The 25,601-nt window shown below is 37.1% G+C and overlaps 1 protein-coding gene across 1 annotated transcript in view; it reads right to left on the bottom strand.

Moving 5' to 3' along the window:
• Window positions 1-25,601, bottom strand: part of SCEL (sciellin) — a 114,224-nt gene that overhangs the window by 21,180 nt on the left and 67,443 nt on the right. Inside the window, exons 4-7 of the mRNA XM_056327847.1 lie at window positions 6,257-6,332; window positions 2,651-2,768; window positions 1,957-2,019; window positions 1,585-1,656 (exon numbers count right to left, since the gene is read on the bottom strand). Of these exons, the coding sequence (XP_056183822.1) occupies window positions 1,585-1,656; window positions 1,957-2,019; window positions 2,651-2,768; window positions 6,257-6,332 (329 nt within the window). The remainder of the gene's footprint in view (window positions 1-1,584; window positions 1,657-1,956; window positions 2,020-2,650; window positions 2,769-6,256; window positions 6,333-25,601) is intronic.

The raw sequence follows: 25,601 nt of genomic DNA, 5'->3' as shown, positions 1-25,601 counted from the left end.
TAGAAACTGGAATTGTCCTATGACTTCTAAATTAGTAACCAGGGCTTCTATGCACAAAAATCAAGCCTTAAAAATTGTTTTGAAGTCAGTGAGCCTGTGGACAAGAGTGACATAGCTGATATATTCTACTTGAATTTCCAAAAAGCTTCATAGAAATTTGCTTTAAAGGTTCTTAAATAAACTGATCTCCCATGTAGTAACAGAGAAGGTCATTTCATGAATAAATAACTGCTTTAAAAGTAGGAAACGGGTTTGGAATAGATGACATTTTTTCAGAGTGTAAGGGGGGATCTGTACAAGACCTGTGTTTTTTCATATATTTACAAATTCTCTGGAAAAGGAGAGTGAGAAGATGTTGCTAACGCGGCAGTCAAATGCCAACTGGCAAGGCTTTCAGAAGTCATCTGCTAACATGTCAGATTTCTAAAATGTCAGATGACATTCAGTTTTCTTAGAAGCAAAGTAATGCCTACCAAGAAAAATAATTGATCCCTGAACCAGCAATTATTGCTCAGGAAAGAGGTCTTGGAATTATACAGATAATGTTATGAAAATGAAAGCTCTATCCTCAGCAGCACTCAAAAGAGCTAATTCAATGTTATGAAGTACAAGGGAAAGAATAGGAAATGAACCAGAAATCAGTTATACTCCCCTATATATACAACGTCTGTACGCATCTTAAGTGCCTGTGTGGAGATTAGGACCCCAGATCAAAAAGACTAATATGGAAATAGAAAAGATACAAAGAAGAGAAATAGGTAAATTGAAGCTATAGAATGGCTTCCTCGTGACGAGTGAACAAATACGGCAGGATTCACTGGCCTGCAGAAGAACTGACAGAGGGGTGACATCACACAGCTCTGTAGTCTATTCTGTTCCGGACTTCTATGGAGAAGGTAAATTTTATGTAACAATTTATTGTTGTTTCTTACAGCAGAAGTAAAGATCATCAAACACAGTAACAGTGCTAAGATCCAACCACACAGGTGCACTTCTCCCACAGTGTGCATTTAAGTGCTAGTACTCATAGTCTCAGCGTATTGTAGATATCAGATATTAATTTTGAAGGTGCAATGCAGAAAGACTCTGTAAACACAAGCATGGTCATGTCTTAACTCACCAGAGGTCAAGACTGAAGAGGACTTTAAGATTAAGCACCTATATGATAAGCATACAATTCTGCTATTTGTAGTGATAATGGTATGAAGTGGTAGCAAGGATTTGCAAAGAACTAAGGGTTTAGCCATGTTGTGCTCAACCATTGGAGATAGGACTTTGATTTATAGTTCAAAAAGCAAGAAACTGGGGAGGAGTGGTTAACATCTGTGCAGAGATACTTGCATTTATGAGGACCAGAATACACAGAAATTGATACAGAAAAAGAAGAGCAAGATGTCAAAAGAACTTTTTCTCAAATCACATTTCCATTTGTCTCATTGACAATTCATGCAAAAATCATTTGAAGTCTTCTACTTAGACACTTAATAAATACAAAATTTTAAAATCTCTTGATGTCATCCATTTTTAAGACCTCTCACGGGTATGAGAATCACAAAATGCAACATATACAGAAAAAAGCCCTACCTGTCCAAGGTAGTATCAGACCTGTATCGTCCAAGTACAGCTTTCTGATCTTCCTTTTCATTTGTGCTACTGCTATAAAAAAAATTAGAAATGCCACTTTGGTCACTGTTTTTATTAAACAACTCATCACCAATAAAACAATATATAAGTCTCTAATTAAGGTATCATACAGGTTTCAGACAATCCGGGTGTCAGCAGATTAAACGCTACATCGATTGCAATGATCGACTTAAGAATTATTGACATCAGAGTCAGACTTACAGTAGAAACATGCGTAGACTAGAATGGAACATAGCAAACTTTTGCTATAAATGGGTTATAGTACGTAGTTTTCTTTGGCAATATCATTAGAAAGGTGTTCAGATACTCTACCTGTGTAGGCTATCTTGGGACTTGTATTGATTAAGTACAGCCCTTCCATAGTTTTCATCAGCACTTCAAGCAAAAGAAAGACAGTAGTTATTTAAAATTTGAACATTAAAACCATAAAATTATTTCTTTGCAAAAGATTCCTGTCCTTAATCAGATTGCACAGCTGTCCACTACCACCGTAACCACATCAGCTACAGATCTCTGCATTAGATGACTCCAGACATTTTGCAGTAAGAATTACCTCTTCCTATGTGCTCTTCATGGACAAAATGTTGAGGGTCTGGTCTCCAGGTCGAGTTTCTCCTGTAGCACAAATGCTAGTTTGCATTAGACTAGATTTCAACTGATTCTGACCTAAGCTCCTTAAAAGAATTTGCCAAGATTTATAATTTTCATGCTTGTAAAAAGAAAAAGTCAGATCATAGTCTTGCAACCTAAATAGATGAAATGTGGGATTTTTCTTGTAGAGCAGAAGCCTGGCATCTCATTAAATGAAAAACATAGTTAGTGAAAGTCCAGCAAACTAATACTTCCAAAAGGCAATCAATACCTCATCAAGATAAACAAATAATAGCTATTTGATTATATTAATGTAATTCTGGTTGATACCATTCATGAAAAAGCAGTCACTTCAAGAAATATACTTGGCATACTGAACTGAATACAGAATAAATGTACTTCATATCTTTCTTACCTTTCCTCTTCAGGCCTCTTCTTTATCCAGCTGTTATCTTGCAAAAGGGTCCGTCGTTTGTTAATGTCATGAGTAGACTGTTGTCTGCTTTTAATTGCGACAGAAGGGCTCTTATTTTCTGCAAATGCAAGTAAGTATGTCTTGAAAATGAACATATGAGTTAACTTTGGAAACTTAAGTACTATTAGGTTGAAATATGTAAAAGTTTAACACACATTGAATCTTCAGCTGTCACTCCAGTGCAGACCACTTGCTTGCAAAGTCTGTGGCTTGATCCCTTTGACTTTGAAGGGACTGCACAAGCCTTGTTTACCAAACTAAATTCAGTTTCATCTTTAACATGAAACAGCTTTGTATATTTTTAATGTAAACAAATATTACAGATCTGATAAAGGAATTCTGAAATATACAGACAACAGTAATTCCAGGAAAGTCAAACTAATGAATCCTGTTTCCTGGGGTGTTGTCTGTGGTTTTTGTGTTTGCAGATGTGTGACAGGATGCAAATTTCATGAGATGATCACATGGTCCTCCACCTACATCCAGCCAAACATGTGTGGAATTTCAGGTTTCTCAAAAGGGTTAGACTCCCTCTGAAACTTTTTCCTCAGTGGCTGAATGAACAAAGTCTCTTTTCTAACCAGCTACCTAGTTTTATTGAACTTTCAATAAAGCAATACTTTTAAGATCTATGTCTTTATGTCAAATTTAACTAAAATTGGTGTATGGTTTCAAAGGTTGTTAAGAGGGACAGACAGACATGCACACTCACACAAGATATGAACATGGAAGCCTTATTTTCTTATGAAATCAGCCTAAAATATCTTTGCCCAACAACACTGATATTTAGTATATTGAGGAACTAACAATACAATGTTGACTTGATTTTGGAGAATATATATTCCTCACTGTGTTAGAAGTCTGATGTTTATCGGCTTTGGTTTCCCTTTATGAGGGGTCTGGCCCAGAAGTAAGCAAAAAAATATCCATTGACTATTCTCCAGTACTCAGTTTTTTTTCTTCTCGCCTACGTTTCATATCATCAGCCTGTTTGAGGTGAGGGGAATATTGTTGTATCATTTTAACATTCTCCTTTAAAATGGAAGACTGGAAGTTGAGCCTAAACAGAAACTTCAGTTGTGAGACTTGCCCCAGACTTTCCTAGACAAGAGAAGGTGTAAAGTTAAATATGCAAAACCTTTGTCAATACCAGCCAATTAATCAACACACTGACTGATGAAAAATATAGAGTTTCTCAGATTTTCCTTTAGAGACCTCAATGGTTTTCTCCATGAATTCCTCACTCTCTGAGCATTCACGCAAAAGGAGTTCAACACCACCAGATTTCAGGAGATATCACTATCTGATGTTCAGTAAGGACATTTGACCATAAAGATTGTGTATAGAAAGACCACCCACAGAAAATGCATGCAGTCAGTATTACGTTATTAGTTAGAGCTGTGTTTTGGCAATCTGCTATGATTTATAAGAAAATCTGTGGCTCTGTGTTAGACTAGCTCTCTCCAAGACAGCTGCTAGAGAAGTGACAAACATTTAAGAAGCATGGCTGTACATTTGCTGTCTCTTGGCCTTAATGCCAAGGTTTGGCTTTCTTTTTCTAAGCAGCGTAAACACAGCCCTTTGAGACATTAAGAAATGAGCAGGCACATCAAAGATGAGATTTGTAAGAACGTGCTTACAGTCATAGTAGATTAAGAACAAAAAGTCTATCCTCACTTCATGATTTCTGCATCAGCCTGTTCAGTGCCAATTGAGCTATTTTTTATTTTAAAAATATATATTAAAACCTGGCTCTAAAGACTCCAAAAAATGAAGGCATCCTAACCTCACCTACATAGCTCCAGTGGTTCATAAAAATATCTACTAAAATAAACATTTCTTGCAAACCAAAAAGAGGTAGGACCTCCATCAGTTTAAATAATAGTATTGTTTTTTAGTCACTGTCAAGAATGGAGATAGTTGCAATTGGTGAACAAGACCACATTACGTGCATTTGCTCTAAGTATTTGCTGTTTTGAATGTACTGATACTATGAGTAATGACTGGGATATAATAGGAACTCGGATAAACATACATAGATAGAAAAAAACTTTGCAACATTCAATAATCAAGGATTTGAATGAAGATCCAGTAGCAAAAACTGTTCCTTCCCATTCTGATAAATATTTAGATATTTTTAATTTTGTGCAGTCATTTGCACTGGGGAAAAATAAGTTAATTTTCAAAAATAGGAAAAAGGTAAGTTCAAGTATATACATTCCAGAGATAATACCTCTACAGCAAGGATAGCTGATGGCAGCTCATGGGGTGGAAATTATTCCAGCCTTCCTTTCATACTAACAGTTTTAGCCAAAGATGCTTTCAACTGTCTGCAGTATGTTTTAATCTGTGCTCTAGTGTCAGCCATAAACTGAATCTTGAAGAAAAAAATCTTCAATGATGCGAACATAACATAAATAGTTCTGTATATTCAAGAAGTACTCAGTATATATCCAACTATTAAAATTAATCCTGCAGGTGCAATACTGGCTTTTTTCCAAGAGCATTTTAGGAAAAGTTACTACCTATGCAAAAATCTCGGATTTCACAGAAATCATGCTTCGCGCAAGCAAGGTTTTGGCAAATCTTCAAAGGCAGTAGCCAAGGAATACATATTTTGTTTTCTTTTCAAGAAACATCACAATTAATTTGCTAATGCATGAGGCCTTGGGTTTGCTGAAGAGTACTCATTTCTGGTCTAATTAATTGTCTACCAAGTTTTGGTTAAAAAAAATCAATATAGAACTGATACAACAGTTCAGGTCACATGATCACAGTCAGATAGAGCTTATCCCTTTCTTATTTTGGCAATAGACAGTTTATGCCCTTAACATGGTAGAGCCAAGCAGCTCCATGCTGTGGCTGCAGCCATTTTGGTGTACTTAAACCTGGCACATCCCACCCAAACCATGTCCTCATGTGCCTCAAAACCTTTCAGTCTTTAGAAGTATTTTGTAGGTTACGGGCAAATGGAAAATTTCATCATGTTTCCAGTTTCCCTCTGGTCACTTGTCTGCATACAAACCACACTCCAGCACTCCTCAAGTTTCATCCCTCCAGTGGAACAAACGAACACATCTGACAGTGGTTAGCTTTCCCCTACCCTCCCCTCATTCTAATTTTCCTTAATTTCTCCTCATTTCCCTGAGTGAGTCAAAGATATGGTGCTGAGATCAATGGATGCCCTGTCTGCCCACTGCGCTGCCAGCCACCGTGCTCCTGTCAGGTTTCTACAGCAGCTATGGGCCTCAGCAGCATGAGCCACCATCTTGCACCACAGTGCCTGGTTCTCCAGCTCCACCACACTACGCTGCCCAGCATGGTGTTTTGGCCTGAGTCCCTGCCAGTAAAAGTTTATGCTCAACACTGCTAGCTTTGTGTCTGAAGCAGGTCCTACTGTGGATCTAATAACCTGCCTGTCACTGCCAAAGAGTGGCAGCAGGCCCTGAGAGGGAGCTGTGCAATGGGCATGGCAATTCTTAGAAAGCAGAGAGGCCGTGCCTCAACATCTGAGTGCCCTGAGAGCAGAAAATCAAGGAGTATTACCGCTTTGATTAGGAGACTGTTTTCGTATGCTGAAAGCTGACATCTTGTTCAGCGGGTTGTCCTTCTGTGTGGGAATCTAAAAGCAAACAAAAAAAAAAAAAAAGGAGAGTTGGCGGTGAGATTAAGAATCAGCCCCAAAGCCAGTTTAAGTTTGGTTGCCACTTTGATCACCTCTTCGCACAAGTTTAGTCCGATAGGGTGGAATGACCTCGTGCTAGCTGCAGCCCTCTTAGAACTGAAGCTCAGGCATGGCAGTGGCTTTTCCCCTCCCTGGTGATGACTACGTGTACACCTACCCTGCACCTCTGCCTGCCGCTGCCTCTCCCTCCTGATCCTTGTCAGGACCTCCTTCCCTGAGAACACGAGGGGTGGTGAGAGCCTTTGGAGGGCAAGACAGAGTAATAAAGAATGGGGTGAGGTGTTTAGCTTAATGGCAAGATGTTATCAGCCGGTGGCTCAGAGCTGTGCCTTGAGCACATGCGGGTTCACCCAGCCCCACCGACTGATCTCACAGCTCGGTGGCCTGCAGCTGAACGGGGGTCCCGAGTAGATGCGGTCCTTCTGCCCTGCAGCAGGTTTCCAGTCACTGACTTCTTCCCTTATCTGAAGCCAGGTTAAAAAATGAGCCCCCAAGACTGCTGATTTAGAAAAAATAATATTTATTATCTGGGAGGTGAGCCAGTCAAAAGATTTCACTTCAGGCTTGGAAACTGCATTTTGAATATTGGCTTTCCCAGAGAAAAACATCAAGCAGAACATAATGACATTTCAATGACAAGAAATTCCCCTTTAAGTAAAAAAAAAAGCAATCCTAGTATTGATTTAGTAGTGGGAACAAAACTGACACTCCTTAGCAAATGGATTCCTTTTTGAAAAGCAGCATTTTCCAAGAAAAAAAAAAGTTAAGCTGGAAAGCTCCCATTCAGCTCCACTGGTCAGGCTGCTAAAATTTACTAAAACACCAGAAAACAGTTTTTGTGACAGAAGCAGTCACTAAAAATCAAACATTCCTGGTTCTCTGGGTAACACAGTTGTCCTGGCTTTTTTGCAGATGTAGGGTGCATTGGCCACTCACGTAGGGTAGAGTGGATTGAGAGACTGGAGCCTGTGGCTGTTTCTTTACCAGTGGAAGGTGAAGATGTTGAATTTTGACAAAAGCTTAGCAAAAATACTAAAAGTAATACTGATAATAAACCATATAAAACTAGTGGATGCCACAATGAATTGCACTTAGAGCTGGACAATTGCTAAAAAAGTTGATGATTACCAAGAAAAGAAAGCAAGAAACCAAAACCTGGATGTAAACAAATACAGACGTTTCTAAAAAGTAAAGGTACAAACACAAAACTAATATTTGAATCCAAAAGTCCATATGTATCTTACCCAGCTGTGAAATTACAGATGTTTATAAGAGTTTAATATTCTGGCATGTAGATTGGAAGGCTCTGACCCACACTCCTTTCTTTTAAACTTAGTTGTTGGTATCAAGCATGCATTGGCACAGTCTGTGTAGAAAACATGTGATAGCTGGATCTGGTTCCTACCCAAAAAAAAATATGCTCAGGGCTATGGTGAGCCTTATTTATTTTGCAATAGGTTATAAAATATCTTTTAAAATTACTGACAAAAGGTTTTAAGTAGATATGCACTGAATTTCCTGGAAACTCTTCAGGAAGGTTATCAACCTCTCAGTTTAATCAATCTTGCTGTAAATTTTCCTGAACTGTCATAACATGATAGATAGGACTCTGATTTATTTATGTTTTCAGCTTAGCAACAGCTGGACATTTGATACTGGTTTGTTGGGGGGTTTTGTTTGTTTTTTTTTTTATTTCAGTCAGTCCCAGGATAATAGCTTGACATTTCAGTATGTTTCACAAGCAACGAGTGCTGGCACTTCTTCATCTGGAGAAGAAGCAGTAGTTTGTACGGAAGGAACTTTGATTTATTTTCTAACAGAGACTTTTAAAGCTATTTCCTAAGAGAAATGAATCATGAATTTTTGAAAACGAAACCTTCTTTTGTTGAAATTAAATGAAATGTGGTCATTCTAAGGCTTAGAATATCTTGTTAAAAATACACATTTTGCAATTTAAATATTTGTCATTAAAAGTTACAGGAAACTCCTACGTAGACTTCATGTTATGCTATAGCCTTCCTTTTTATAGATTCATGATGGAAACAGAAATTTCTCACAGAACTGGCAAGGTAGTATCATACACCTTTGTCAAAATTAAACAAGAAAGCCTCAGACTTTTGTTCTGAAATACAATTTTTCACCAAAGTAAAAAAGCCATACATTTTGAGGCTTGTCTTTAAAATGTACAGAATAACCACAGATTCATTAATGACACTAAGACCCTGAAAAGCAACTGGAAAGCAGGTTTGCAACAGCCGTTTCTATCCATGAATGACAGAAGAAAGTCCAGCAATTGTGTTTGTTTCATCCTCCATAATTTAATTAAAACTGTGTTCTGTCTGTTATCCTATATTCATTTTTAAATGTTTTTAGAGCAAAACAAGATTTCTGTTGCACATATGTACAGCATCCAGAATAAACTACTACCTAGTCTTGCAGTCTGCAAGTAGTATTTGTAAATGAATATAAAAAACAGGCACACTCCCTTTTACAGTCAGCACTGCAAATGTGCCAGGTATTCTGAAATTTTACACCCAGACATTTTAGTCCTACAGAATACTGCCATATTGTCCTCAAGGTTGACTTTTTGCTTCCAAACTTTCAAGTTATATATCAAAGATTAATCCATTAAAATTTAAATCACACATTAAAAAATATCCTACTTTAATCTCTAGCACAGACAATCAAGAATCGTTAGGGTAAGATTTAAATTTTCAGATATTAGAAATAAAAAGACTCTTTTGTAGAGGCAGATACAACTCATCCAAGCACTCTTTTTTTGGGCTTCACTATTGTGACTTGTGTGTGTGTCTGTGTACATGGAAAGGGAAATGGACAGAAGACTGTGAGAACCACATTAGTTTAAAAACTTCAGCTCATAAAAAACTGGAACCGTCACATTATTCACACAGGTCAGTGAACTGCTTATCTTTAGCCGATAGTTCAAGGGAGATAAAAAAAATATGTTTTAACTTTGTAAATGAAAATGTGAGAAAGGAGTTATAGGCTTCTATAGTATACTATAGTAGTAAATTATGTTCTGGCATTCTTAATAAGAACTCAGCCACTGAAGCAAAACAACTCAGCTGGAATGCAAAACAAAAACAAACAGGAATGTAGCTCCAGTGTAATTTGAATTTAAAAACAGCGTCAGGAAACTTTAAAAGAAAATTAAAACTGCCCCAGCCAGTCCGATGAGCAGTTCCCAAAAAGTTTTAAGACATGTAATCCTGGATTCAGACCCTCCCCCATTTTTTATGAAATCCAAATACAATCCCAAAGAAATCCAGAAAAAAATTCAGACATGACTTCAGGGAAAGCGAAATGCCCCTCCAAACTGGTAGCAAGTTATTCAGAAAGCAGCACAGGCCTCCAATTCTATTTTTATCACAAATATCCAGATTCACACTTCTACATCTCCTTTCCACATCCTGTAGTGGCCAATCAGCAGAAGACCTTACACCTGCCTTAAATTCTCAAAGCTAGACCTTCTAGTTTTCAGCTGGTCTGAGCACACCCATTCTTCCAACAGAGTCCTCTTGCCTTCCTTCTTCTGTTCTTGGCTGTAGCTTTCCATGTTACTAAGTTTCACATATATACATTGCTGTATTAAAAAAAAAATCTGTAAGAATGATACAAATATTTCCTGTAAGAATCATGTTTTCCACATCAGATTGAACTAGTTAACAACCAAGTCTTTGTTCTTTGGCTTCTAGCTACAACAGTGATTAAGATCTTATTTATAAATATTCAGTTTATATATATTTTGCTTTTAATAAACAATATTTCTTTCCACAGCTTAGAGGTACCGCATATCACCACACTGTATAATAGGTAATTCAACACAGTAGATGTTGAGGGAGTGTCAAGGAAGGTAGACCTTCTCTTAAAAGTCAAAACATTTGTTTTTATAGGGGAGTTTTTCATATAAAGCATTGCCAAACATCTAACATATCAACATTCCTACTATTATTAATGAACTGGATGATACAAAACGTTGTAGATGAACAAATAGTTTAAAACAAAAAAGTTCCAGAATTTTCCTGTCTTCCAGATTCTCATACTGCATTGCTAAAGCAGCCTGGGGGGTATAGAAACCACAGAGTTTGGCATGTCCACATAAAATGCCAGCTGGAACAAACAGGTTTCTTATACATGGTTCTGCATAGCCACAGCTTGCTCACTACTGTTTGCTCCTCATCCTTACAGTTCCAGCTTTTCAGAAACATCTAATATCTACCATATGAAAAAGAAAATAGACATACTTTGTTCTTTCCTTATCCCAAATATGAAACTTTCCACCAAAAATTCATCTTTTAGAAGGACTATTCTGCTCTAAATTAAGCTGAACATCATTATCTTGTGACTAACCAGAGCTCAATATTTTAGAATTTTTCCATTACAAAGCTAATAAAAGGTTAGGAAATAATTTTCCACATCCTTCGTGTTTTGACCCATTTGCTTGCTTTCACTGCAGTCCAGGAGGAATTTTGAATAGAATAACTATTAGTGAGAGAATAAAATGAAGGCTTACTTCAGCTTTACTTTTTGGATTTGGTCTTGGGGTTTTTTTCCATTTTAACTGTTAATGTCAATTCTATACTACATGGCTTATCTTTCATTTTTATGAGATGAATGTGGAGATTATGACATTTTAAACAAAAACACATTTGATCCTACTTAATCACAATTATGAAGCACACTACAGTATTTCCTTGTCTTCAGTTAACTACTTTCATGTCAGGTCAGCAATCTTTGTTATTTTCTCCATCATTTCTCTTGAATATAGTAAGACCTAGATGTGTGAGCAAGCAACTGATTAAAGTAATTCTGAATTGGTACAGGATGAAGATCTCCAAGCCTTAGAAATAAGGCACTGGGAAGATACATCATTACAGTTATTCTAGATAGACTTCCATAAGTATGTGAGGTGAAATTTTTCTTGTTTGGAAGTCAATACCAATTTTGCTGTTCTCTACATCCATCTTTTCTTCCCTCAAATATCAGAAGTGCTGTGACTGGGCTGTCAGATCTGTCCACCTATACTTCAACTGAAATAATAATTTGTATTTCTAAGCATTGCTTTACTTCTTGATTGCAGATAAAGGCTGGTTTTCAAATCAACAGCCCAGGCCATACCATCCTTCACACTTCCAACCTTGCTATTTCAGTCAAGCATATGATCTCCACAATAGCCCTAAAGGCTCACTCTGTCAGGTGCAGATCTGTATGTATAACTGGTGCTGTACTTTATTCCCTAAAAAATGGTCAACAGTATCCACTGCCATCACTCAAGACTTTAGGTCAGGACATGAAATAGAAAGAACAGTGGTGCTGCTAACTCAGCACATTACCAAGTGTGTATTCAGAACTTAATGAATAAACACCTGAGTTAAACAGAATTAAAAGTAACACAATTCTCTTTATTTGGCAATTAGTTAGGCTTTTATCCTTTTGCTGAGGACTACATATAAAAATATCTACATTTATTTTACAGACATCAAAGAACAACAAAAACATGTTCCTAGAATGAAATTTTTTTCAAGAGTTATGTATCAGAGCAATAACTACATAATGCATTTGTAAATGTCTATAAATAATACATTGTGTTTAAATAAGTATTCCACTCTAAAATTTAGGCCACAGAATTAATAACAACTCTCACAGAGAGTAGGAATAATGTGTATGTTTGTAAAAGAGAAAACAGGCAAGGTTAGAAAAGGCAGGGTAGAACTAGAGAACACATGAACGTACAACAGAAATCATTCATCTATTTGTAGCTGAAAGAGCTCTCAAAACTGGTTTTTCAAGACGTGGGTGGAGGAGATTCTGTTTTGAACGAAATTAAGCTTTGGAACTGTCACTAATGTAAAATCAGCTGCTAGGAACCAAAATTTGTAGTGTTTTCAAATTAGAAACATATGAGGTTTAAAAGACTTCTTTTTTTAACTGACTGTAGAAGGGGGTAAGGGGGTAATAATTTAATTATTTTTTTTATTCAACTCTTTCCTTTCACTTTGCTAGATTTTTAATGAAGAATTTTTCCTGTTTATACATGGTTTAAATTCGTGGTATAGATAAGTCTTTGTATCAAACCAGAATGGGTATTTTTGCTACACCTTTTGCAAAGGTGAAAATGAAAGCAAAGTATTGCTTTTTTTTTTTTTTCCAAAATAATATACTTGAAGAAAATTAAAGTAAATGAGATTTTAGTACTCTTTATTTTCAGATAAAAATCCAAAGAAAGAATAAAGAAACAATAAAACCAACCAAAGAGCAGAAATTATATTAAAACAGCCATTCATGAAGAGGGGTCTGAACAGTGAGTTTATCATCAGAAAAATAGCACTAGAATAAAGTAGGATTAGCAATATATTGTCAATAGTGAAGTAATTAAGATAGTAAGGACAAGAGATTTCAGAAAGGTCCAGGAAATCTGAACACCTAAACTAAAACATTTTAAGAGCTGGATTTTCATAGTCAAGTTCTCCACACTTCTTGAAAATCAGATCCTTTGGAGCGGGACCCTAAATTGAACACGAAGAAATCACAAAACATCTGAAAATATAGGACTCTCCATACATGGTATAAAACCCCGGAAAAGTAAATGTCCTTACCTGGGTATGGTAGAAGTTAGTGTCCTAGTGTGGCTCAGTGTGATAAGTCAACCTGGGGACACCTGGAAGTGAGGTACAGCCAAAGCAGTCAGAGAGCTGAACTGTTTTTCCCCATACAGCTGTCTGAAAAGTCAAGAGATTTCTCCTTTAGAGGCTGAGTCACTTAAGGAGGAGGTAGGAGGTGTGGAAAAGGGTGGCACCTTGTAGAAATACCAGATCAATTAAAAGTACCAGTGACCTGTTACACTCCTGTGCTTGGTTTACTTTTCAAGTGCAGCAGGGCTGGGTTTCATGGAATGAAATGCTTTTGCAGACCTTGAAACAGAAACCCAAGCAATTCCTATTTGAAAAAATATACTACACTCATTTGGATTTTTCACAGAAATATACATTGCAGAGCTATAGGGTTGCCTCTCAGCTTCAGGGTTTCAGGTATTTATACAGGTGAACATGAAGAAACACCGTATTTCATCAGAGGAAAATTCTGCAGAAATGTTACACGGGGAACACACATCAGAATCTGATACACATTAAGTGTTTGCGCAGCTTGAGTATGTGGGCAGAGACAAAAATCTGGAGGGGAAAGCCCTCCCACATGAGATCTTGTTACAAGTCTCTCTTATCTGTGCACATTTGGGTTCTCCTTCAGTACAGCGAGTAATAAACAGCAAGGAAAGAAGAGACTGCCTTCACTTTTTTCCCTTTAAAATGGCTGCAATATGTTTCTGTGTAGGCTAAGAACTGGTTTACTGTTAATAAATAAAGTAGCATGGAATCAATAACTTCCTTATAGGAATGCTGCATACAACCCTATGGTTCTGTTTAAGATACAGAGTCTGTTTCTAATGTATCTTATACAAGCCAACATTTATTTTATATTTGGGGAGCTTTGGTAATGAATTACATGAGACGCTGTTATGTGAGATGCCAGGTATCATTTAGCCCAGTTGTCTTTTGTGAAAATTAAGAATTTCTTTCAACAACAAAAAAGAAAACTCTGACAGAAATTAACATGTCTCTTTAGCCATATTTCTAATTCTTATTTTTGCTGATGGCTACCTCTTCATAGGCTTGGTACTTAGCAGCATGAGGTTATTGTCTAAACATTGGTTATATCTGATGAAATACAGCTGATGAAGCAGAGCAGCAGACAAGAAAACACAAAGTATAAACTACTAACTACTAGCAGTCCTGGCATATTCAGGTAAACCGTATTATATGTTTATCTTTTTATGACAAAGAAGAAAATTTTGTGAATGCATCCCTTTACAGACATATTGGGATTTTACAGTTTTAACACACATGCCGCCCAAATGAAACAGATGTCTTTCCTCATGAGAAATGCCCATGGGAATTAGCTTAAAAAAGATCTACATACACTTTGACTTGAAATGGACATATAGCTTTGATTTGTAATAAGAAAACCTGAGACTAAGAACATCTTTCTGTTTTTGAAGCATTTTTCTTTTACAATCCAGATGTTAGATGATATTAATTTGTTATCATTTTATATTCAACAAAAAAGAGTTCTGCTTGTAAGTCAGAGATAAGCTTAGCCTGTCTCACAATGCCGCCTTCTTCAGCTAAAATATTTGAGGAACGGAAATAGAGATGCAATCAATAGAGTTTGGACAAATTAAATTGATATTTTCCTGTACTTATAACCTTTGAACACAGAGAAGAAACTATGGGGCCCAGCAAGCAGGTTCTGCTACTCCAAGTAAGCCTGAGGCTTATTCCATGACAGTCATGGCTAACTCTTTAGTGGCTGGCATGACAGAAGAGACCCTCTACAGGAAAATGCACACATAGAAGAAATTCTAACAATGGTACTTACTTAGCTTAAGAATAAAGCAGGCCAGCTATCTTTAATTGACTGATCTGCAACAACCGGTGTATTAAATGTATGGTGAATTTTTTGTTAGTTATGCTGATTACTTAATATTTCAAAGCTGGAAAAAATTTGTAAAACATTTTTTTTTTCCCCCCAGATTAAAGCAAATCTGACTTACTCCTAATCATTCTGTCTCATTTTCTGTATGGTAATCACATGCGAGTGTTGTTCCTGGTGAATAAAGAATACATGATGCAGTGCCATGTATCAGAAATAGAACATTTCAGCATAAGCATACAGTGAAAGTGAGCTGTAACTATTTTCCATGAAGAAACTTCTCATACTCTGAAGAAACTCAGCTTTCAGAAATTCAGGGGAACTCGAACTCTTCCTCTGGATCTAAGTATAACAGGTAAAATGTATCACAAATCCAGCCATCCCCATATTGTGTGAACTGTTCAGCAGTCACATTTAGAGAACAGTTTTATTTTCATTCTCTAGTTTAAAGTCCTTATTTAACTGAAGAAGGGACAGAAATATAGAAACAGTGACATTTAATTGGTCATACTATATCAACATTTGAATGCTGCCTCCCTTATTTCCTTTCTCACTCCCCAGAAAATTCCCCAGTTGAAGCACAGACAGATAGTATTCTGGACATATTTTTCAGCAGTGTCAAAAAAAGAGCAAAGCAAAAAATACAAGCGAGTATATGCCTCTGCATTGACAACCAATGACTTTTAATCAAAGAATGTAATTTACCTAATCACTGCATTGGGCCATGCTTTACTATTATTATCAGAGTTGAAGGAATACTTTTTTTTAGTTCAACCATAAAGGTGCTTTGGTGATGACAGTAACTCATTTCATATTTACCTATCACCAAATGTCCATGTAATCTCCTTCTTGGGAGTTAGTTAAATACTTGCCATTCTCTCAAGAAAATAAGGAACTTCTCTGAAAAATAGATGCAAACATAAATGGTCACATCCCTAGCTGATGTAATGGGATATAATGCCACTGAAATCATGCTGATAGCTTGATTTATATTGTAGAGTGCATGGCCTGACATGATTTATGAGAGAAAACAATATCTTAGAATTCGTCCCTACATTAACTCCTCTTTTTAGTTTAATAACAAGCAATAGGGACACATTACTGATTAGTAATCAGAGGTCACTGTCTCTTGCTGCTTAGACTTGCAGCATATTTCAGGAGCCATTTCTATCCATCTCAATTTAAATAACCCCACGAGCAATGGAGGCTTATGCTTCTTTGTCATCCAAAGAATTCTTAAAATGCCTCCTAAGAAACTGCCGGTATGGGATGTTGACATTTAAAATACAATAGCAGTGGTAGAAAAGTGAACATAACGAGTTCATAAATGCCATCACTTAGATTTGACTGGCTTATTCAGTGTTGCTAAAGTCAAACACATGTAGCACCTTACATTGGCCATACATTATCATACTTCCCAATTCCTGCTGTGCTCTGAACAACATGGTTGTGTTCTGTGTACTTAGCTTTAGTTTATAATTTTCTGCAAAGTTTATGTCCCTTGATAGCTAGTAAGATGCATTTTCTCTGCATGATTTTCTCCTGTTTTTGTTGAGTTTCCATTTTTATGTGCATAACATATTGCAAAATATTGTGCTACCTCCACATCCTTTTTAAGGTTTATAAAGATGGCAATCATGAAAATAGCATAATGTAACCTAGCCCTGTTGAGTTTTTGTGTAGATTCACAAGGGAGAGATGGGAATGAACAATGACTCATCAGGCCACTTTTTGGACAAATACCATTCTGTGACTCCTCCCAAAAAGGAATTAATACTACTGAATACATTTTTTCCATACACTCAGTCCCCCTAATGAAAAATCCTTTAATACTTCAGACTTTCCGAGTAAGATTGGTAAACTATTGTATTCTGGGTTAGAAGATGCTATTATTATAACTGTTGTGCCCAAAAGATTTAAAGACATTCTAGCAAATGCTGTGCAAAGTTTTTAGTTTCAAGATATAGATAAAAAAGCTACGTTTATCCTATTAAGTTAAACATACCAAAGCTGAGCCTCTGGCCTGAGGACAAGTGGCACAGCATGGTTTTTATCTGTATCACTAAACTCACTTTCCAAAAAGAACTATGTGGCCTCATCCACACTCTTACTGGAAACAGTCCTGGGTTTGTGATAGAGAGATCCATGCCCAAGGTTTTTTTCAGAAATAACAAAACTGTGTCAAGGATCGTGCACAGTAATAGCACGGGCAAACAGAGGATATTGCTCAAGCCCAGGTCCTACCCTTACTTAACTAGTATAGTCCTACTCATTGGACCTGATTTTTCCAAAGTGAATTGTGTTTGACATAACTCATGTCAAAAGATGACTAAAACTAAACACTCTAAAACATAGGTGTCAGCAGTGGATGATGGCCAGCTGCCAGGCAGCATTTAGCAGGCAGACTCAGCTAGTTATTTTAACATTTATCTGGGAAGTGGGTTGCGCATCTGCGCCGCCCATACATTTCTCTTGCTTCAGCTTGATCTAAGATCACCTATATATGTAGGCAGCAGTTCTAACAGGTTAAGTCAAAAGGGGAAGGGTCATTCAGGGAAAAAAGAACCCACTGCAGCAAATATACTACTACTTAACATAGAAAAGGAAGTGGTACTCATGTATAGGGTGACACCTTCTCCTTGAAGGTGACTAACACAAGGACCTTAATTCCCGGTCCAGCCCTACATAAAATAAGGGAATGCTCGGGATTTGCACTGCCTCTATGTACAGAGGTACTTTTCACCCCTGGTCAAAATAATTAACCAAGGAAACATATTGCCTATGGGTACACCCTTACCAAGAGGTATGTATGACTCAGACTAGAAACGGTTGTGTGAATTGCAGTAGTATTCATGACTGCAACAGAGAGGAGAGGGAGAAGTAAGGACTATGATTTTTTTCCGCAGGCGGGTTATTCTATCATTAGACTCCCATGGGGTTTCTGTAACTTTCCTCTGAAGATTCTGCTCCTCCTGCTCCTAGAGAGACACCTCAAAATAAAATAAACTACTGATCTGATGTGAGATGGAAACCCCCTTTCTCCATGGGCATCCTAGCTCATACTGAGATGTGGGTTTTAAATGTAGATAAGCAATGTCCTGTGCAGCCTTGCAAAGGGCAACTACTGGCAATGCCAAGCACCTGGGGTCCTTTTTAACAACTTTGTTCTCCCCTTGGTGCTCAAAAAGTCAGAATTCCTTTGCCTAATCCACATGCAAAGCTTATCTTCAAGCATGCCTAACCCTTTCAAAGGAGAGGATGAGAAAGCAACAGCCTTCCAATTGGAAAAGCCACTTAGCCTATGGCTAAACACAAGTACAAATAATTCCCCCTTTTGACAGCAGCCCGTTTTTACCAGCAGACTACTTTTACCACTGAGTTATAAGATATTTTTTTTGTGGGAGGGAACACAATTACCACAGTTTTTCTACCTCCCTAAAATGTAAATATTTTACTGGAGAGAGAATAACACTACAGCCCTTTTACTATGACATAAAGATATTGGTCTCACCACAGTCTAAATTAATATTTAGACATTATACATTGAATTTTCCTTTTTCATTTTATGCTGTATTTTTCAGAATTTTATCACTTGGGTGATTAAAACAGATAGAAGAATAATTCTGTAATATCATGTAGCAACAGCTGTTGTGCAGAGGCAGAACAATTTAAAGCCACTTTCACTAGATTATGTTATCGTTAAAGTGAGTACTTTTCAGTAAGTCTGATATGAAATACCAGAATGCATCAGGGATAATGTTGTGCTTTACGGATTAATTTTTACCAGCCCAACTCACATTTCCTATTGCCATTGCAGGTTGCTGTTCCTGGGGAAGACCTTTCAGCTGATTAAAGTAAGGTATGCAATCTGGCTGTTTAACCACACCTTCCTGAATACAGGAAGGAACACTCTCAGAGATTTTTTGTATGCATTTTTTAAATGCTAAGAAAAACTTAGTGACAATGCAGATGTATTTGGCAGCCCATTGTTCTCCCAAAAGGTGTGGCAAGGTTCATACACGAAAGAAGGAAGAAAAAATTGCTATAAATAGTATGCAAAATGTCTAAATCTTTTTATTGCTTCTAGTTGCTGCAGAAAATGGCTGAACAGTGTCTTATGTTTTCCTCTAAAATTGCTTGGCAGAGAAAAATGCTAATCATAGCAGGTGCCAGCACATTTCATGGAGCTACATAATCTTCAGTGTTAGTGGGCCTGATTTTCCCACAATTTGCATACCTCTCTACTCTGCAAATGAGTGAAATATCTTGCAGATTTCCCTGGAAGTCTGGTCCATAGTATGTTAAAATTGTGTATCTTCATGCTGCATCAGTACCATTACCACCTTACTAAAGAACACAAAGAGTTACTGATAAAATCAGTTATCTAAGGAAAATTGTACTGTAAATCTAGGTCAAGTGACATCTGCGTGGTACCAGCTGAATGGCTGTAACCAGTTCTGTAGCTTATGTTATTGATAAATAGCTTATTTGTTAATGTGTTACCACCATCTGAATTAACCAAGAATATTCATCTGAGTGGCTAAAAAAAATGAAAATCACATTCTGACCAGTAGTAGTGGGAGTGTGAGAATTAGAATTAGTCGTGTTTTTTTCATTAAAGAATAAGAAAGACTTTATATCTCCATCACTTAAAAATCCCCACGGAGAGAGCTCTGAGAAAGAACCAACAGTGATGATCTCAGGGAAAGCCATCTTATTAAAAGATGTTAGAGGAGAATAAGTTAAGGGGAGGAAAGTTTCTTCCTGCTCCCTATCTGAAATTTTCTTATAGTGATTAATTGATCATAGGCACTGTTAATACATAGGCGACAACCCAACAGGATGTTATTTTTATGGTGCAAATAAGGAGATATATCTGCCTTTTAAAATTATATACGTGAGGAACTTCAAATTACACTTATTTGATAAGACTGGGTTTCTCTCCTTGTCCTGGTATTGTGCTGGGATTATCTGCTAGGGCTAAGCAGCCTTTTCTCTTGCAATGATGGTTTCTTTTGTTATTTGGATCAAATTAATTGATTGAGAACTTGATTACCATTTGAAAACCTTGATTACTATTTTGAAAAATCAAAAAAACACCCAGTGAACCAGTATCTGACCTATTTAATGAATGACAGGTGGGTTCCACACTAGTGTTATCGGCACACATATCTGCACTGCATGCCAGCCAAATGTAACAGATTGTGATCCTGTTCTCTATCCACATCAAAGCTGAATATGAGCATGGAAGAAAGGTAGGTATTTCTGCATTCCTGGAAGATGCAGGCTGTGGTACAGTTAGCACAGAATGGCTTCCTGTAGAAGAGTTGTTAGGAAATATGTTCCAAAATAAGTAAGAGAAAGGCCAAAAATGGGAATCAGAAAGTATGGCATTGAACTTAAAAAGGTTCAGAGAAGGAAAAAAAAGATGGTCAGAGAGACAAAATTACTTCTCCACATAAAGAACAAATGCATCAGCTAAGCCCCTTTTAGTGTGGTGAAGGGATATCTAAAAGGACGTATAAGTGGTCTAAAAAATCACAAACAGTATGAGAAGGGTGTATTTCAATTCTCTCCCAGTACAAGAGCTATGTGGCATCAAAATTAACCTAGTAGGAAGGGAAAAAAAAAAAAAGGGGGGGGGGCGGGGGGAAGAGGTGTTTCTTCCTACAATATGTATGTAAGCTGTCCTTGCTGCAGGAAGCTGTTTTTCCAACATTTTATGACATGCAAAAGCTTATTTATAATGTGTATATCTGTACTTGTGTGTATGTACATAAATACTTCTGTATACATGTGTGTGTACCCAAACATAAAACAGTTCAATGACAAGGAAGGCAAGCTAGTGGAAGAGATATCCATTGATGGTTACTAAGTAAACCGAAACTACATTTGGTTACAAAAGACCCTAACATGCAAACTGATAGAGACTGTAAGGACAGTTAGGGAAAGCAGCTTACATACTTTCCCTGTTCTTCCACTTTTCCCTGAGCATCTGCTTTTGGCTACTGTTGGAGACAGAATATTGGGCTAAATAGACCTTTGGGCTGAACAAGGACTGCTGCTCCTATGTTATTCCCCTATGGTCAAAATTTGTATGCATGAAAATTATTTCCTAATTCTTTGATGTTGATGTAAACAATTAGGTGATATTAAATGTCTGTAGAATGTTGATGTTTTAGGGATTAAAATAACCCAGTCTCCTTAGTGAAGGGGCTGTCATTCAGCCCCTCAGCTGACAGTCATTCAGCATTGTCATTTTATTTTCTTCAGACTGAAGTTCTTCTCTAATTACATGACAAATGTGGAAAGCATGTATATATGTAAATATAGAGAGCACTGTATTTTGTTTGCACATGTTCAAGACCCTTTCCTTACTAATAAATACCTTTGCAGTCAAATAAAATTGCTCACCTGTTCAAATAAATAAAATAGCAAGGCAGATTTATGATATGTGTTGAAATGTAGGTCATCTGTAGGAGTAAAATAGAAAATCGTATCACAGAAGTGGCATCTTCCTTCCATGTTCCCCTCCCAGCTTCTCTGGAGGAAAACTCAGTTGTCTCATTGTCCTCCTTTATCGGAGTAAAGTAGAAGGATTCATACCATTTCCAAACACGTGCCAAGGAATACATTTCAGGTGCAGATTTCAATCACGAACAGAACTATGTGAAAGAAAGGAGAACATATTTCCTAAACTGACACATCTGCAAGTAGGGCTGCATGGGCTGAGAAGCAGAAAAAACAATGAGCTCTCATCTTGTCTTTACAAAATCCTTGTCCTTTTATATAAACTGGCCAACAGACTGTTACAATGGTGAGGAAGATAGTACATTTTAAATATCAACTTCTTCTTCCCTTTTATTCTGAGTAAATTATATTCTTCTGAATGATTGTTTTCAAAACTATGAGTACTTTGGGAAGAATGTTGGCAGAAACAATCTTTTACATGAGTTTTAATGTTCAGTACACAAAGAACTGAGCTGGTTTTTTTTCATTTATTTTTGTTGCTGTTGTTAAGTGCAATGTAAACAAGGCTGGGCTTTAAAACAGGATGATTTCAAAATAATTTGTGTGATATTACAAGGGAAAGAGTCAGAACAGAATTATTATAATTATCTGGATGTAATCATGGAGTCCCAGATCAGTTTCTGAAGTTCCAGATGCTGCCACAGTGCTCTAAGAGCATACTGTGAAGAACCTGGTAATTTCAAGTATGGGCTGCTCTGAATCCTCATCCAGTCTATTAGCCTGAGAAAACTAAATGCCAATTAACGTCTAAGTAAATAATCTGAATTCTACTCAATGAAAGGATAAGTCAAACTGGTGGCAGCTATTTTCAAACACTTGTTTCCTCTGGAGCTGGGCGAGACTTTCCATCGCGGGCCCTATTTAACAAAAAAGCTAGGCTACATCAAAAGCTAGGCTCCTACCACATTTGTCACCCAAGACATCCCTAATGTAATCTCGCTCTAATGTAGATGACTAAAGTAGGTCAGAGCATTGGGCTCTAGAAGTTACTATTTCTCTCCACTGTCTTGAAAGGGAGCCTAAGATGACAAGTCAGAAGTAGACATCTACACTGTAAACACCTAGACATGTCAGATGGATCCCATGTAATGGCAGGATTTGAAATAATTTTTTTCCACTTGCAGAATGCAATGACTTCTTGCCAAATTAAAAGGAAAAGGAAACAAACATGCAGCTATTTTTTTTTTTTTTCTCTGTGACTGGCCAAAATTCAAGTCGCAAAGCTCATTCTGCAGCCTCAGCAGCACTGCATCTATACAACATCAAAATTTGTCTAATTCTCAAGCAAACTGCATGTACTGTGATGCATTGTAAAACACAGCTTCCGTATGCTGTGGCCAATTACACAAAAAGTATGACAAGGAAATTATAATCTGGCCATGTGGGAATCTGATCCACAGAGAAACTGCCAGATAAGAGGAGAGAGAGAAACTAAAAAAATCATTGTGCTTTCCTGGCAATTCCATCCCTTTCATTCATTGGTACAAAGTATTCCTTCTATTTTTAGAAGGAGTGTGTTGGATCTTTCTGGATTTGAACCCTTTAGCTATAGCAACAGTAAGACTTGAATTTTGGGGTTTAGGTGCTTTCCTTGTAGATAACTGTATTCATTCTGTTCAGATCACTGAGCTGCAGACAACCCAGTATAAATGAGGTTTGGCATCTTTTATGAACCTCTGAGCAGAACCTCCATAGTGTTATGCCTGAATCATGATCTTTGAATTCTTTATCTTTCTTCCCTTTTATTCTGAGTAAATTATATTCTTCTGAATAATTGTTTTTAAAATTGTGAGTACTTTAGGAAGAATGTTAGTAGAAACAATCCTTTACATGAGTTTTAATATTCAGTACACAAAGAAGATTTTTCCGTTTGTTTTTGTTGCTGTTGTTAAGTGCCACGTAAACAAGGCTGGGCATTTAATTTTCATTTTGAAATATGCAATTCTGCTCCAGAATACTTGAAACTTTTAAGCTTATAGTGCTAAACTACTTTTAAGCTTATAGTGCTAAACTCATTTTAGGTTGAAGCAAAAAGCTCCAAGTTAGCAAGCTATGTTGTAGCTTAATTATACGGCCAGGCTGGGTGTGTGAAAATAGCCACCACACACTGGAGAATAAATTGCTGGGTTTGGTTTTTCTTGATTTACAAGTTACTATAAGAGGTGCATGTTCCCAGGGAGTGGTGAAAATTAAGGGTGTGTTAAACAGGTTTAAGAACATTTTAAAGAGACACTGTCAGGTTTGAGACATAGTAGATTTGGTGTACTTCCTTCTTCCTTCCAAATAACATTTTCTGTTTCTGTGGCTACGAACAGCTGAGCTGCACCCTGCCTCTCTATTTAAGTGATACCACAAAATCCCGTGTAGTAGTTATGTGTCACACTGATTGCTCTCTCTGTCTTTTTTCCCCTTTTTTTTTTGCCATCAGTTAGGAAATGAAACTGCCAGAACTGCTGTTCTTTGCTCTCCTTGGAGAGCAGAATTCACATGCTGTAGTTGACCAACCCTAGCACACAAACTTGCAATAAATGCTATCTTGGCCTTCTGTGTGAGATTGGGTCTTTGCACACCAGGTAATGAACTCCATTTGTGAGACAACCATGCCATCAAGTTCAGCCAGTAAAATCTTGTGGTTTTCTTAAAAAATAGCTGTGGTGTGGACAAGCAACACTTGGATCAAACTACTTCTCCATTCAAAGTGGTACAGATGTTATTTCCTAGTGTTGCTGGGGCCACCACTTTAAGGTCTGAAATACCCCAGCCCAATGTCTGGGCTGCAAGTTCCTAGAAATCTTGGAAAAGGTCACATGATTTTGAACCAGAATTTTCTTGTTTCTCAGAAGTTTTGCATGGAGAACAGACATAATTTAAAATCTTTTATATACATAGCATTGGCTTTGAGCCTTGGAGAACTGCTGGGTTTTTCCCCTTCTGGGTATCCTGCTGGAACTAAGGATAATTGCAACTGAAAAAGAGCAATCTTTCTTCAACAGATTTCACAAGAGATGACTGGAATATTCATTTCAATTCCTTGCTTAGTATAGGAGCATAGAATTAGGAGAGCACAATGTATGTACAAACTTCAGCCTGCCATTATTGCAAAGATTACTGAAGTCTTTGTTTGGAAAGATTCAATCACTTTTTTTTTTTTTTTTTTTTTGCCCTGCTGGTAAGTATGTCAAATTTTGGATCTCTCCTATGGTGTTACACTATAGAACCCACAGTGGTATACATTGTGCTGTATAATAGAAACATTTGATGCCAAAAGTTCCAGTATTTAGTTATTTGAGAAAATACTTTTAAATTCCCCCTTCCAAAGGTAATAAGAGAGCACCATGATACGTAAAAAAATCATTGTTAGACAGAACAAAATTTAGTTCATTAGAAGAAGAGAGTGTGAACATGACTTGCAGGTGCCACTGTTTGGAAGAAGCAGAGCAGACAGAGCCTGAAATTTGAAAGTAGCTGGAAAAGTAACCAAAGAGGAGCTGAAATAAAGATGAAGGAGGAAGATGTCAAAGAGAAAATGGATGCAAGCAGAAAAGGATATAGAAGGTCAAAGATCTGTCTGATCTCATATACTGACAATGTAAATCCTACAGAGCAGTGCTCATGAAGGGTTTTGAAACTGTATCCATGTATATGAAGATTAATGTTTCCTACTATTTTTTAAGCGATGATAGAAGTGTTTGTATAAAAAATAGAACAACACTTTCCCCAGAAATCTTACATTTTAGAAAAACTGCAATCAAATTAAGAGAGGCAGGATGAGCAGTGATGTTGCATGAAAACTATGTCATGAACAATGCATGGCATGTCAGCTATTCCTTCCACATGGTTTGTGATTGGGACAGATTAACATCTGAATTATGCTGCAGAAGGACGAAATAAAGGCAAACACACAGGATGAGAAAGGATGGTTGCTCAGCTGCAAACAAGGGAATGAAGGGATTTGAAGACAGTACCACAAACGAGCAACCCTCTGAGGTTCATGCAGAAGGGCAAGTTCATTCATAGCCTCTTAATACAATTTTTGTTAGGGTTTTGTGAGGTCAGCCTCCAAAACAGTCAGAGGTGTAACTGCAGGAGATACCCATTCCGGAAGCACCACAGAGATTGTCATGAATCAACATCTCTGTCATTTATGTAACTGTACAGTGCAATGAT

This window comes from Falco biarmicus, chromosome 2 (genome assembly GCF_023638135.1).
Source record: "Falco biarmicus isolate bFalBia1 chromosome 2, bFalBia1.pri, whole genome shotgun sequence".
Classification (NCBI taxonomy): domain Eukaryota; kingdom Metazoa; phylum Chordata; class Aves; order Falconiformes; family Falconidae; genus Falco; species Falco biarmicus.
Note: the sequence above shows the minus strand (reverse complement) of the source record. Positions and strands in the feature narration are given on the sequence as shown.